Source organism: Eulemur rufifrons, chromosome 2 (genome assembly GCF_041146395.1).
Source record: "Eulemur rufifrons isolate Redbay chromosome 2, OSU_ERuf_1, whole genome shotgun sequence".
Taxonomy (NCBI): domain Eukaryota; kingdom Metazoa; phylum Chordata; class Mammalia; order Primates; family Lemuridae; genus Eulemur; species Eulemur rufifrons.
In genome coordinates this window covers 126,503,770-126,517,866 of record NC_090984.1, presented here as the reverse complement: position 1 = coordinate 126,517,866, position 14,097 = coordinate 126,503,770, and the positions used below count along the sequence as shown (strand labels likewise).

Below are 14,097 nucleotides of genomic sequence, written 5' to 3'. Positions count from 1 at the left end.
ACAACAACAGATAAACTGCAGTAGTTGCAATTTCACAAAGATTATTTAATCCTTCAGATAACTGATGCTATAAGACTAAAAGTAACCTCCGAAGGGGGAGAAATGAGTTTTGCAGAAAGTGACAGAGCCAGGGAGCTCGCTGCTCTGGGGCAGGGGCTGCCATATACAATGCAGGCTATGGCAGGATGCAGCTGCCAGAGTGCACTGGACTGCTGGTGAGCATGGTGAAGGCATCCTGCTGGGAAACGCTCAGGGGCCACGTGTTTAAGGGGATTCCCCTCCTCTTGTCTCTGCCCTCTGTAACAGGGACAGTCACAAACTCTCCCTCTTGTGAAGCTGCTCTCTGGGAGAGAGGGATGCACACACTTCAGAAGTGCATCCAGACCCACCCCCATCACCACTGTGGAACTGAGAATTGATCTGCCGCAAACTCCACAAAACTGGCATCCTGGGGCACAGATGGACCCTGTAGGGCCTGGGAGGGAACAGAGGTCCCCACCAAGGTTAGGTCCAGAGCCACCTCCCCGTTCCCTGGGGAATAAAAGCCTCGATCTGCAGGGAAGGGGAGCACACCTGGAAGGTAAGAACACCGAGGGAGAAACCCTGCAGCTGGGAGAGAGAACAATGAGGGACAACCAGGGACACTGTACCCCAGGGGGACGATCAAGATGCTGGACCATCAGCTCCTCAGGGGCGGAGATGGGGACACCTGGAGTCAGCAGCCAGACCCAGGGCCCCCAGCCCACTAGAAATACAGCTCTGCCAAAGGGCAATCTCACCTCAGCCCACCCCGTCCATCCATTGACAAATGTCAGGGGGACATCACAGGGGACTGCGTGTGGCAGAGCTGACACAGACAGACCTCTGCAGGACAGCACAAGGTGCAAACATACAGCCAAGCAGGAAACAGAAACCAGGGTCACTGGAGGAATCTGAAACCTCTGGTGGACGTAGGAGGAACAGCCTTCAACTGTGGTAGCCACGGCAGAAACTGATTCCAAATGTGGCCCCCAGGAGATGGTCAGAAACCTCCACTAGAAAGGCCTAGTCAAGGTAGGGTATGAGAAACTGCAGGGAGAAGATGCATAGATACAGCATAGGTCATGAGGCCCCACCAACTGTCCAGTGCAATGTGTCTGGCTACCCACAAAAATTAGAAGACATTTCCAAGAGGAAGACAAAAGTCATAATGGACAAATGATCAGAATGTGATTTTGAAATGACACCATATTAGAATGATCTAAATCAACAGAATATTTAAAACAACTAGAGTTAATACACAAAAATCTCTAAGGGAAAATATGGGCGGACTGTAGGATCAGACAGGTGCTTGCTGCTGACAGATGGAAACATCAATAATCAAATGTAAAACATGAAATAATCAAACAATGTGCTTGAGAATTGAAGAAGCCTTGGGTGCACTCGTCAGTAGAGTGGGCTCAGCCCAAAAATGAATCCAGGGACTTAAAAAAGTGTCATTGGAAATTACACAAACCAAGTTGCAAAGACAAAAGGAGTGAAGAAAACAGAATATCACTATGAAAATTGTAATATGGATATGTTTCATATTCCAAAAGGAAAATAAAAAGAAACAGACAAAAGTCAATATTTGAAGAATTATAAGGGCAACACTTTTCCAAATATTATGACAACCCCCAGACTACATACTCAAGAATTTCCTAGAATTTGAAGCTGTATAAACACGCATAGACACACACACACACACACACACACAACACATCCGCCATGGACGGAGGTCTGTGCACTTGCAAAGGCTCCCACACCTCACACACACACACACACACACACGGGCACTGCCCCAATGTTAGTCTTTCCACTTGGTTCATTTGACAATATTTGTATTCACGGTATGAATTAGTTCTCCAAAGTGGAGATTATATTTTTCTGAGTGAAAGTCTGTCTATTCCAACCCATATTATAAAATACAATTAAATCTATTTTGATAAAAGTGAAAGTATGTGTCATTTCTAGGAAATGTACTATTTGGAGGTAACATAATATCCATTGTTAAGCTCTGTGTTAGTTTATTTTTAATATGTGACAATAGCATCCTATCTAAATAGAAATGACTTTTAAAATTTTTAATTCTGCTTAATAATTTTAGATTTTTTGTATTACATGTGTACACAATGTCTAACGATGAAATCATGCAGTTAACACATTTATAACCTAAGGCATTTATCATTTCCTTGTGTTTGGAATATGCAAAATGCTCTCTTCCAGCTACTTAAAAATGTACAGTACATATTAATTTGTTAACTTCAGTCGTCCTGCTGTGCTATAGATGGATGGAGTGCCTCACATATATTTGTTAGGGAGGTTGGTATAAAATCAAGAAGTCTCATATTTTCTTTTTTATTTTCTCTTTTAGTGATGTGCCCATTACTGAAAATGGAACAATGAAGTCTCCTACTCTATTGTATTGCAGTCTTTTCATCACTTCTGTTTTTTACGTAATTGCTTTCCATATTTCAGTGCCCTGATGATAGGGGGTATTTGTTTACAAAAGGGATATCCTTTTTATGAATTCACAAGTTACAATTCTGCAAGGTCCTTCTTTTTCTCTAATTACTACTTCTGAGTTGAAGTCTATTGTGTTTCGTGTACGTATAACTACCCCTGCTTTATTTTGGTTTCCATTTTCATGAAATTTATTTTTCTATAGCCTCAATTTCTGTCTATGTGTGTTTTTAAAAGTTAGATGTGTCTCCTGTACCAGAAAAATAGTTGAGTCTTTTTATTCATTTATTTGCTTACCCTTTCAGTCATTCTTTCTTTTCATTGGATAATTTAATCCATTTATATTCCGAGTAATTACAATATGTAGTGACTACTCCTATGTTTTGTTTGCTGGTCGCTTTGTAGATGTATCCTTGGTTTCTACTTTTCTTGCTGACTTCTTTGTGGTTTGACAGTTTTCTGTAGTGGTATGCTATGAATACTTTCTATTATTCTTTTGTGTACCTAGTATAGAATTTACTTTTGTTGTTACCATGAGGCTTACATAAAACACCTTACACTTAGAAGTGTCTATTTTCAATTGATAACAACTGAATTGTCATTGCATATCAAAAATTTTACACTTTTACACACAGCCATAACATTTTACGTTTCTGATGTCAGAGTTTACATAATTTTAAGAGAGTTGTTATTGATAAATTTGTATTTTGACCCTTATAGGAGATTAAAATTGTTTGACACACCAACATTATAGAGTACTCTTCATATGTCTCTATGTTAATTATACCATTAAGTTTTGTGCTTTCATAAGTTTTGTTATTAATCAATGGACTTTTTCAGCTAAAAACCCTCCTTTTGGCACGTATAAGGCAGGCCTCCTGGTAATGAACTCCTTTACCTCTTGTTTGTCTGGGATTTTAAAAAAATTTCTTCCTTGTTTTCCAATGAAAAAATATCTGGGAAAAATATTCTTTGTTTTCAGTTTTTTAAACATTTCCTCATCATGTTGACTAGATTATCTTCTGATCTAACATTCAGTGATTCTGATGAAAAATGTTTGCTACTTCTATTGAGAATTGCACCTCTGTGTCACGTCCTTATGCCTTTCACGCCCTCATAGGAGACCCCCCGGGGAGATTCCCATAACTCACTCCACCCCAGACTCTCTCAACTTCAGGTCTTTTCATCAGATGCCATTTTTCTGGGACAAACCCTGGTGCCCCTGCCCAAGCAAATGCTGACATAGCCAACAGAATGACCAAGTCCTGGTCTCCCCAGGAGGACACCTGCTTTCTTTGTCACCTCGTCCCTGGTCCTGGGCTACATGCTGAGTGAACACTTCCCTCTGTCCCCCACAGGGGCACAGACAGCTTCCTGCAGCATCGTATCCACTCACCAACACCTGAGCCGGGAAGCTTTCCTGCGCTTTACATAAATACAGTATGTTTTCACTCCCTAGCAATTTTGAAGAATGAGAATACTGTAAACTATCGGGGTTCATGACGCCTGTGACATGACCGGGTCCCGGGGCACTGTGGGCTGCAAAGATGGGAGAGACAAAGACATGGACAGAAAAAGTAAGGTGAAAGGGTGCAGGGAAGTCAGGAGCCACCAGCATTCCCGTGAGCCTTGTGGCACTGACTGAAATCTAGCACCTGTTTTTGTTCTATTTTTCATGCTATAGATTACAATGATTTCACGTGAAAAGCTCATGGGTTACAATGTATAGAAGTTTCAAGTCTCCCCTAAAAGTCACAAGATGCCTTAGCTAATTACTCTTACCTATAGAAGCAGGAACACATAGCTGGTTATTAAGCACAACTACACCTTAAGCTATGTACAGATAGTATCTCTGAATTCAGCAGCTGTGGCCCATTCGATTGAGGAACAAAGACATTAGCACTTCTTACTGGGAGGTTAGCTCCCCATCAACTGAGGCATTTTACTGAGAAAGGGGAGGGAAGGAGCTCAACCTGGTGTGTTTTAAGAGTTGGAGTCTGGGGTCTATTTTCCAGGGCTGACATTTTGCAATCTTCCTTCATAGCCATGTGTGGTATTCATGTGAAGCCGCTCCGTGGCTTTTTAGGCATGAGGCCCCTCAGGCTTTAAGGTGGGAGTCTGCTCTGCTGTGCTCCCAGATCGCTGGAATGTCCCCCAACTAGGCAGTTAACTTCTGCCCTTATCTCTGGCTCCTGCTCAGGCAGCATCCCTTCACCTGCTGTCCTCCCACGGCCTCAGAAATGGGGTCCCTAAGCCTCGGTGGTCTTCTCTCCATCAGTAAACAACTAAAGAAAAAAAGAAACTGCAAAGCAGAGCACTCCCCTTTGCCCTGGCAGTCCTCTCCCTTCCTCCACACTCCATGAAACACACTGTCACGTTCTCACCCTTCACTGTCTTGCTCTGAAGCCAACTCAAGGCAAGGCCCATAGAATACCACAAAATCTCTCATGATATTAGTTCCTTCTCTACTTGCAATGAGGATGCATCTGTGTCTCAGATAGACAGAAAAAGTTCTCAAGCATGGAGATCTCTTGGTAAGATTGACGGTGCCCCTCATTTTCCACAAGTGTCTCCCATGATGACACACCACACTGTGGAAGAAATCTTTTGTGAATCCCATGTGGTTTATAGAGAAATCCTTGTTCAATACATGACACTGGTTCCTTCTTGATAACGATGGGTGTGAGAGTAAAAACAGGGAATCATTTTGCTCTCCATAGGAAGCAGGAGAACATAGGAGAGGGCAGTCAGGAGGAGCAGAGGGGGGAGGATGAGGAGGCTCTTGGACAAAGGACCATCTGGGGCAGACACCTCACACTGGAGGGCCTCGACTCCAGGGTGCTGTGTCATCATGCTGGGGCCACAAAGACACCACTCACAATGACCTGGATGCCACCACAGGCTCTCAGCACACCGAGGTTCCCACCTGAAGGTCTCCCTGATGCCACAGGTGTTGAAGGTGACTCTGTGAGAGTCCCAGTGGACACATCCCACTTTGACCAATCAATCTCATTCTCTCAGCTACTAATGGCCACTTGCATTTCCAATGTGAGTCCAGGCCCAGGTGACAGCAGGAGGGTCCCAGCAGTGGTGGGTGACACAGTTCCATCAATCTTTCCCAGGTCCCACAGGAGCCAAAGTCTCGGCCACACCTGAGCCCCAGGTAAAAGGCCTGAGCCCTGAGATTTAGACACCAAGACCACAGCCTCCAATTTTTTGTGGGTAGAAGGAGAAAAGGAAGATGTGAAAACAGAACTTAGGAAGAAAGAAAAAAGAATTCCAGAAAAAAAAAGAAGTAAATCATTTCTGCATCAGAAATACAGTTTTAAATGAGAATAGAACAACTTGACACTGTTAGGTTTTATGAGACAGTGACATTGTCCCAGGTCCCTACATGTCCTAATCTGAATCCCAAAGACTGTCCCACTCAGGGAGTCCCACTGAGGTCTGTGCGCTGAGTCTGGTTGGAAAATGCTCAGCAGGTTCCCCTGGGCTTCCTTCCTCAGGACTCTGACCCCTGTGGTAACACCAGGGTCATTTCTGCCCACGTGAGTGACGTTCTGCCTTGTGTGCAGGTGAGAATGTGTTCATTTACTGCAACAAGACGCTTCTAATTCGGACACTAGAGTGATGAGCACAGAGTCACAAAAGAAGAAAGGTATCAGGACGAAATTTCCAGAGAGGAAGCCCCAAAGTCTGACAGGAAATGAACCATTATTGTCCCCTGCACCTGCCCTGGGCTGACTCTGTTCCCTGTGTCGTGTACACCCCCTGGCGGCCTGCGCACCATGACAGGAGGTTTGTGTCTGGGCTAGCACTGATGTCCCCTCACTGTGTCACTGGCACAGTAGTACAGGGCCGTGTCCTGGGCTCTCAGACTGTTCATTTGCAGAGACAGCGTATTCTTGCTGTTGTCTCTGGAGATGGTGAATCGGCCCTTCACGGCGTCTGTGTAATATATGCTACCACCATTCCAGCTAATAAAAGAGACCCACTCCAGCCCCTTCCCTGGAGCCTGGCGCACCCAGCTCATCCCATAGTCGCTGAGGCTGAATCCAGAGGCTGCACAGGAGAGTCTCAGGGACCCCCCAGGCTGGACCAAGCCTCCCCCAGACTCCACCAGCTGCACCTCACACTGGACACCTGCAAACACAGACACAGCCTGGTCAGAAACTGCCACACACACCCCTGTTTCTCTCACTCACATCCACTCCCACACCCAATATCTCCAGTTCTCCATGAATTACCTTGTAACAGAGCAACAAGGAAAACCCAGCGCAGCCCAGACTCCATGGTGAGTGTCTGTGTTCAGTGCTGATCACCGAATGGGGACACCTGGGAATCCTGGGGCTGGGGCTCCTGTCCCAGAGCTGCAGGGTGAGGGCTGGGCTGGTTTTCATCAGCAGAGGGAGGGCCCTATTTGCATGTCCCCTGCTATATAGCAAGCGCTGGGTGGGACAGCTGAGGGACGGCAAGGCCCTGAGAAAATCTGCGTGACTGTACTGTTTTAAATAATTAACTTCTGTTCACTTATCTAATTTACAAACACACATAAACCATGTGTTTTAAATGTCGGTGTTTCATGTATTTACAGACATAAACGTAACCCTAGATGCATACTGAGCTTGTCTGGTATGTCCAGGAGCACATATCCAGGAAGATTTAGGCTCAGTGTCTGGACCTATAATCCCATCACTGGACCCACTGCAAACCAGAGCTGGACAAGCCTAGGGTGCTTTCTGGCCCCCTGACTCTGTGCTAAGAATATAAAGCAAATTTATGCCTTCCTGTTTTCACTTAAATAATATGCACCAAATATTGGGAACACACAGGGTCAAAGCAGAAGCATTTTCATGTACTTAATGTTTCACTTATTTTTACCTATTTGTCTATCACTCCTTCCCTAGCAAATCATCTATTTAATTGTTCATATTTAGTGATGTATAATTGATGTACAGTTTCATTAACATATTTTAACTGTGCAAATTAAAAGTATTGACGCCACCATCACCCTGTCTGTGATATTGAAGAAATTGATTTCCCTCAATATTTACACTTATTTATTTATTGTTTTTGGAGACAGAGTCTTGTTCTGTGGCCCGGGCTAGAGTGCCGTGGCGTCAGCCTGGCTCATAGCAAATTCAAACTCCTGGGCTCAAGCGATCCTCCTGCTTCACCCTCCCGAATCCCTGGGACTACAGGCATGCATCTCCATGCCCAGCTAATGTTTTTGTATATACAATTTTTTAGTTGTCCAGCTAATTTCTTTCTTTCTTTCTTTCTTTCTTTCTTTAAGTAGAGACAGTGTCTAGCTCTTGCTCAGGCTGGTCTCGAACTCCTGATCTTGAATGACCCTCCCGACTCGGCCTCCCAGAGTGCGAGTATTACAGGCGTGAGCCACCGCACCTGGCCTGAAAGTTTACACTTGTCCTTCTAAAATTCCTCCTCCTTTCTCCTTCCCTCTCCCTCCCTTTACCCAGGCAAGTGCTAACATAGTTTATGTTACTTCAGTTTTCACTCTCTAGAATTTGCAACAGTGCAATCACGTAGCAAGTGATTTTTGCCTATTTTGCTCACAGCACACACTGTGGATGCGGCCACGCTGCAGTGAGCATGACACAGCCATTGCTGTCAATGATGTAGTGTCCTGATGCATCATTTGCAAAATATGCTTATTTATTAAACTACTGGTTAATAGTTTGATTGTTTCCAATTTCTTGACATTAAGGATAAAGCTTATCCTCACCTGGGAGAAGTAGACAGCTGAGAAAAAGCTCTTCTTCTTACATCAGCCACAACAATAGCAACATCATCGTCATCTATAAAGCATGACTGAGGAAGCTGTAGAGTAGAAAATTTTATTTAATATTTGAAATAGCAGAAGCTATATGACCAACAGCAAACCTGAAATCTGCGGAGAGACCAGGACTTGCAGGGAGAAACAGGACCAGAGCATTAGCTTATTAGGCACAGCCCACCAGGCGGCATGTGGGCTGGGACAAGACTACACTGGACATAGGTACTGGATCGCTGGAAGCTGGACTTGCTAAAGGGATGGCAGTTTAAATTTTCCAGGGGCCAAGCCAACCCCCAGCACATACAGAATCATCTCTGCAGAGAAGTGTTTGCTCCTGAATGACCAACACAGCGTAGGAAACACAAAACCCTTTTATGGCACAAGAGTGTGAATGGCGGGTGGCTGATTGCATACTCCAAATATTGTACTGAAAGTTTATGGAGAACAGAAAAGTATAAAAAAATTAAGGCTTAAATTTGCACTGAATTCAGGTCCTGAGTCATCCCATTTCAGATGAACGAGACCAGGGCATTACAAGGAGAAAACCCTGGACTCCTGAGGAAGAAGAGAGAGAGGCAGAGACAGGAAACCCCAGGGTCTGAAAGGAATCCTCAGTTTCCCTCCACACCTGCTCCTGAGCTGGGAAATGAGCCCCTCTGGGGTCTCCAGCTGGGAGAGGAGCCGTCTGCCCCTGATGTCCCGCGGGCTCTGTGTCCTGCTTGCCGGCTTCTGCGTGCTGTGCTGCATTGTGTTGTCCAAGAGAAAGTCTTTTATCCATTTACAACTTATTCCAAAGTGTTGATAGTCAATGTACATTTGGGGACAGGAGAAAGTGCCTGGAAGCCACTGTCTGCCTTTTGAGCAGGTGAGAATATTTTCTGTCGTTAGCACAAATGTATCTGAGACTGCAGGGGGAAGGACAGGGTCGTGAACTCAGAGAAGTCCCCCAGAGGAGATGGTTATATGGAGAGGAAGCCATGATCCACCCGACAGGAAAGCAGCCCTTCCCCTCCACCTGCACCTGCCCAGGTCCTGCTCTGTGCTCAGGTTGTTCCCGGGCGCCCCCTGGTGGCCACGAGCACCCCTGCAGGGAGGTCTGTGTCTGGGCTCACACTGATGTCCCCTCACTGTGTGTCCACAGTGAATCCGGCCCTGTCCTTCGTGGACACAGAGCTCAGCTGCAGGGACAACTGGTTCTTGAACACTGCTCAGGACGTAGCAACTCAGCTCTGGAGGGACACATTGTAATTTGTGCTCCCTACGTAGCATGTGTCCCTGACGCAGTCCCATGCCTTGTCCCAGGGCTGGCAGACTCAGCTCCAGCAGTAACCACAGCGTGTGATGAACAGTCCAGAGATGACCCAGGTCAGGGAGAGTGTCTGAGATGGCTTCACCAGCCCTGAGCCCGACTCCTGCAGCTGCACCTTGGAAGCGACACCTGAGGGCACAGAGCCTTGGTCCCCGCCAGCCACGTGCAGCAGTGGCCATGGCACCTGGTGCACGTCTGACCTCTGAGATGCCTTGTGCAGCTGGCAGCAGGCCAAGGAGAGGACACAGCAATCTCGTTTTCTTCCAGACCACAGCGCCGCCGTCCCCAGACACCCGGCCTGTCTAAGGAGGGCGTCGGGACCTTACACAGCCCATTAGCAGATCTATTCTGTCCTGGAGACTGAGGACAAATCTTCCCACGGGGAAGCCTCGTACTCACGCAGGGAAGGGACTGAGATCTGGCTCGTTTGGGTCCTTCCTGCTTTCTCTCCCTGAACCTCCCATGTACTGCGGTTCCCGTCTCCCCTGAGAGATTGTTACGTTACCGCTGTTACGTGAGAGCCTGACCTGCCCTTCCCTCCATCCAAAAGGAGGTGACTGCAGAGGATGTTGCGTGGGGAAAGGCCAGCTGGGCTGAATGGCGTCTGCTTCCAGCCCATACCTGAACCCTCCTTCTCTTATGTAGATCCGGACACAGCCGGGTCCCTCCCCACAATGTCTCCAGGAGTTTCCCCAGGCCTTTTTCTTCTTCCACACTCAGTGTGTCCTGGACACGCCACAGGCCTTCCCTGAGGTCTGTGGCCAGGCCCAGCCCTGCGAAGGGATTCCATCCCTCAGAGGACACCAGGGAGGACGTCACTTGGAGAAGCTGGATGTTGTGTCCCCGAAAGGGCAGGACCTCAGCTGTGCAGCTCTGCCCAGAACAGGGCTCGGAGAATCTGCCCACATGGAAACAAGTGGCAGAAAACACTGGAAGAATATGATGTGAGTCAAGTTATGGGCATTTCCTTGGAATAGTGGAGCCGATTCCCAGGGATTCGGAACGGAGTGTGCTCAGGCAGGGTCTGCGGCTGAAGAGGAACACAAGACCAGACGAGAAGTGGCCACCACGCAGACTGCAGAAGATCGGGGGACGGGGCAGGAATCAACTCCTGACACAACTCAGGAGTTTACAAAGTGTCTGATGTAACAAGTTTCCCGATTTTATTGCATTTCACCAGTGACGTTAAATGGGAAATTTCAGACCTGTATTAACAACAGAAATAGAATGTGAAGTCGCCCCTCTGCCTGTTTTAAAACAGCCACAGGACATGCTGAAATGCTGTCAAAGAAAAATGATGCAGGATGCAAGGCCCGTGGCCCGCAGACCGCAGAGCCGGGCGGCCCCCTCTCCAGGGCCTGTCCTGGAAGCAGCCGCGGATGCCGTGAGCAGAAGAGACAGCGGAACAAAAGATGGCACAGCAGTGACCAAGCACATTGACAGCAGTAGGTCCCTTCGTGTCCCATCAGCGAGAAGGCTCTGAAGAGAAGAAGTGCCCCATCCCCTCCCTACCCGGAAGTGTTCAGGGTGCGTGGACGGTGACAAGGCCGACACCCGTCAGTACCCGGGGGACGCCTTGCCACTCTGTCAGCGAGACTCTGCTCACCAGGGGTCCAAGGTATTGGGTGTCAAGAGTGACACAGATTTTCCCAAACTCTCAGCTTTTCCTTGTAACACATGAGCCTCAGCCGAGTAACGTTTCTTGCTACTTTTAAACAAGGCACTTTCAAGTTAAAGCGACTTTACCAAAGTGATTATAACGTCCCATGCACAGCAGATACTTCTGTAATCTTAATCAAACGTTTCTCTCTCGTTTATACCATTGATTATTCTATTATATTGGATGATAAACCCAGAAAATACCTTTATATCTTATTTTATATTGAGCAGGCTAAAATTTCCATAGACATGATATAAAAGTTTGCACGAAAGTTATTGAAGTTCCAACACACTCTAATAGATGAAAGGGATCCACTACCCAACTTCCGTAAATTACTTAAAGCCAAAAGCAAAGGAAGGTCTCAAACCTACACCTGAATGTTCTCGACACCTGAGAACAGCCAACTGAATTGTTGTCCCTCACTGTCTCGTAATTCCTAATCGGAATACCCTCCTGCCACCAATGCCCTGATGCCACTGTGTTGGGGGAGAGAGTCCGTGCCCTGCCCTCCTCCGCGCGCGCTAGGATGGGGCAGGCAGTCACTGCGGGCCTTCCCGAGGGCAGGCTCGGTTCCTGACCCACTGTCCGCTTCCACCCTCCCTAGAGTGGCCTCTTTTCCCAGGCACCATCGTTTGCCTTCCTTGGAATTCCACAAGTGAGTCGGCAAGTTATGGCACCAGAATAATAGATGCATGTCTGCATCAATTTGTCAAAACCCACAGAAGTGACAGCACCAATGGCGAAACCAAATTCAAGCTGTGGATTTTGGGTAATGATGATGTGTCAACGTAGGTTCGTCCATTGAAACCTATTTATGAACCTGTCACGGTGTGTCCACACCGAGGAAGTTCCCACGTGGGCAGGCCGGGAGTAAACGGGAACTCTCTGGACCTTCTCTCGATGTTACTGTGAACTTAAAACCACCATAAAATAAATTTCATTTAAAAGAAATAAGAAAGACATTTTGGCCATTTCTTATGTGTTAAAAGGCATGTACCATGTGATTAAGAATTCTTACTCCAGGCCAGGCGCGGTGGCTCACACCTGTAATCCTAGCACTCTGGGAGGCCGAGGTGGGTGGATCGCTCAAGGTCAGGAGTTCGAGACCAGCCTGAGCAAGAGCAAGACCCTGTCTCTACTAAAAAAAAAAAATAGAAAGAAATTATCTGGCTAACTAAAATATATATAGAAAAAAATTAGCTGTACATTGGCACATGCCTGTAGTCTCAGCCACTCGGGAGGCTGAGGCGGTAGGATTGCTTAAGCCCAGGAGTTTGAGGTTGCTGTGAGCTAGGCTGATGCCAGGGCATTCACTCTAGCCCAAGCAATAAAGCGAGACTCTGCCTAAAAAAAAAAAAAAAAAAGAATTCTTACTCCAATTTATTTACCCAACTGATGTGAAAACTCTTGTTCACGTTAATAACTTAATGGAAATGCTTGTACTAGCTTTATTAGCTTGAGTCTTCCGTAATTCTCTAAGCTCTGTTGATACGGTGACAACTGAATGAAACCTTTGCAATGTAATTAGACTGCATACACCTGTCACATATTCCTTTTCCTCAACTAACTAACCCATGTTGGGAAACATTTCAACCTAATGTCCCTCATCACTTTCTCATCCCCAGCACAGCTGCGTCTCCCTCAGGGTTTCTGACCCCTCAGGATGTGGGTTGTCACACTGTGTCTCTCGCACAGTAATACACGGCCGTGTCCTCGGGTCGCAGACTGCTCAGCTCCATGAAGGCTGTGCTGGTGGACGTGTCCCTGGTCATGGTGACTCTGCCCTGGAACTTCTGTGCGTGGTTTGTTGCTCCATTGCTAGGGTTGATCCATCCCATCCACTCCAGCCCTTGTCCAGGGGCCTGTCTCACCCATTCCATGTAGTAGCTGGTGAAGGTGTATCCGGAAGCCTTGCAAGACACCTTCACGGAGGCCCCAGGTGGCCTCACCTCAGCCCCCGATTGCACCAGCTGGACCTGGGAGCGGGCGCCTGTGCAGAGGAGACAGGACTGGGTGAGACCCCCTGGCTGGGTCTGGGCCCCTCCTCACCCTGGGACTGGGGAGCCCTCACCTGTCGCTGCGGCCACCAGGAAGAGGATCCTCCAGGTCCAGTCCATGGTGAGGAGCTGAGCTGCCAGGGGCTTCTCCAGAGCAGGGACGTGGTGGTGGGGTGACGCTCTCAGGGCGCAGGCATAGCTGTATGTACCCCAGCAGACCTCAGGCCATTTGCATATTCATGAGGCAGGACGTTTCATAGCCCTAGACCTTCCCCAGTGTGAGAAAGAGAACCCAGATGATGCGGGGGCCATGCAACAGGGTGACGCTGAGGACAGGTGTCCCTGCAACCCCCTTGACTCCAGTGCACAGAGGTCCTCCCACTGAGGGACAAGCTGCCAAACACATGTTCTTCACTGTGAACCCACGTGGGAAATGCACAGAGAGCCCTGGGACCATCTGTGCCATTTTATACCCAAAGGTCTTGTCCTTTGGATCCGTGAGTTCCCTGAAATTTTCTGCCCATTTGTATATAAAAATCTTCCCTTGCCCCCAGCTGCTTACTCTTAGCACATGCAGGAGGGCTAGAGACCCTTTGTAAATGTGGCTTTCATTAAAATATTGTGTTACTTAAACACAGCTGAGGAGGAATAATACATCATATAAAATTCTTGTTTTCGTTTTTTAAAAAAGGAAGAGCCAGTCCCCAGGAGGAACCCCTCCCTGTCTCCTGTGCGCCTGCTGCTGGCGGCAGCCTGTGCTGGGTGCTCCTGAGCGCCCCCTGCAGCCCAGCGCCTCCAGCATCGGAGGTTCCCTCTGGGCTCCTAGAGCATCTTCCTCCCAGTGTCCCAGCCC

The 14,097-nt window shown here is 47.5% G+C and overlaps 1 gene segment (V, D, J or C); it reads right to left on the bottom strand.

Annotated features, from left to right (window-relative positions):
• Positions 1–175: 175 nt before the first annotated feature.
• Positions 176–13,420, bottom strand: LOC138398817 (immunoglobulin heavy variable 1-2-like). The segment is given in 4 exon segments: positions 176–235; positions 6,477–6,496; positions 12,941–13,237; positions 13,319–13,420. Coding segments are annotated over 4 exon segments (423 nt in total).
• Positions 13,421–14,097: the final 677 nt, after the last annotated feature.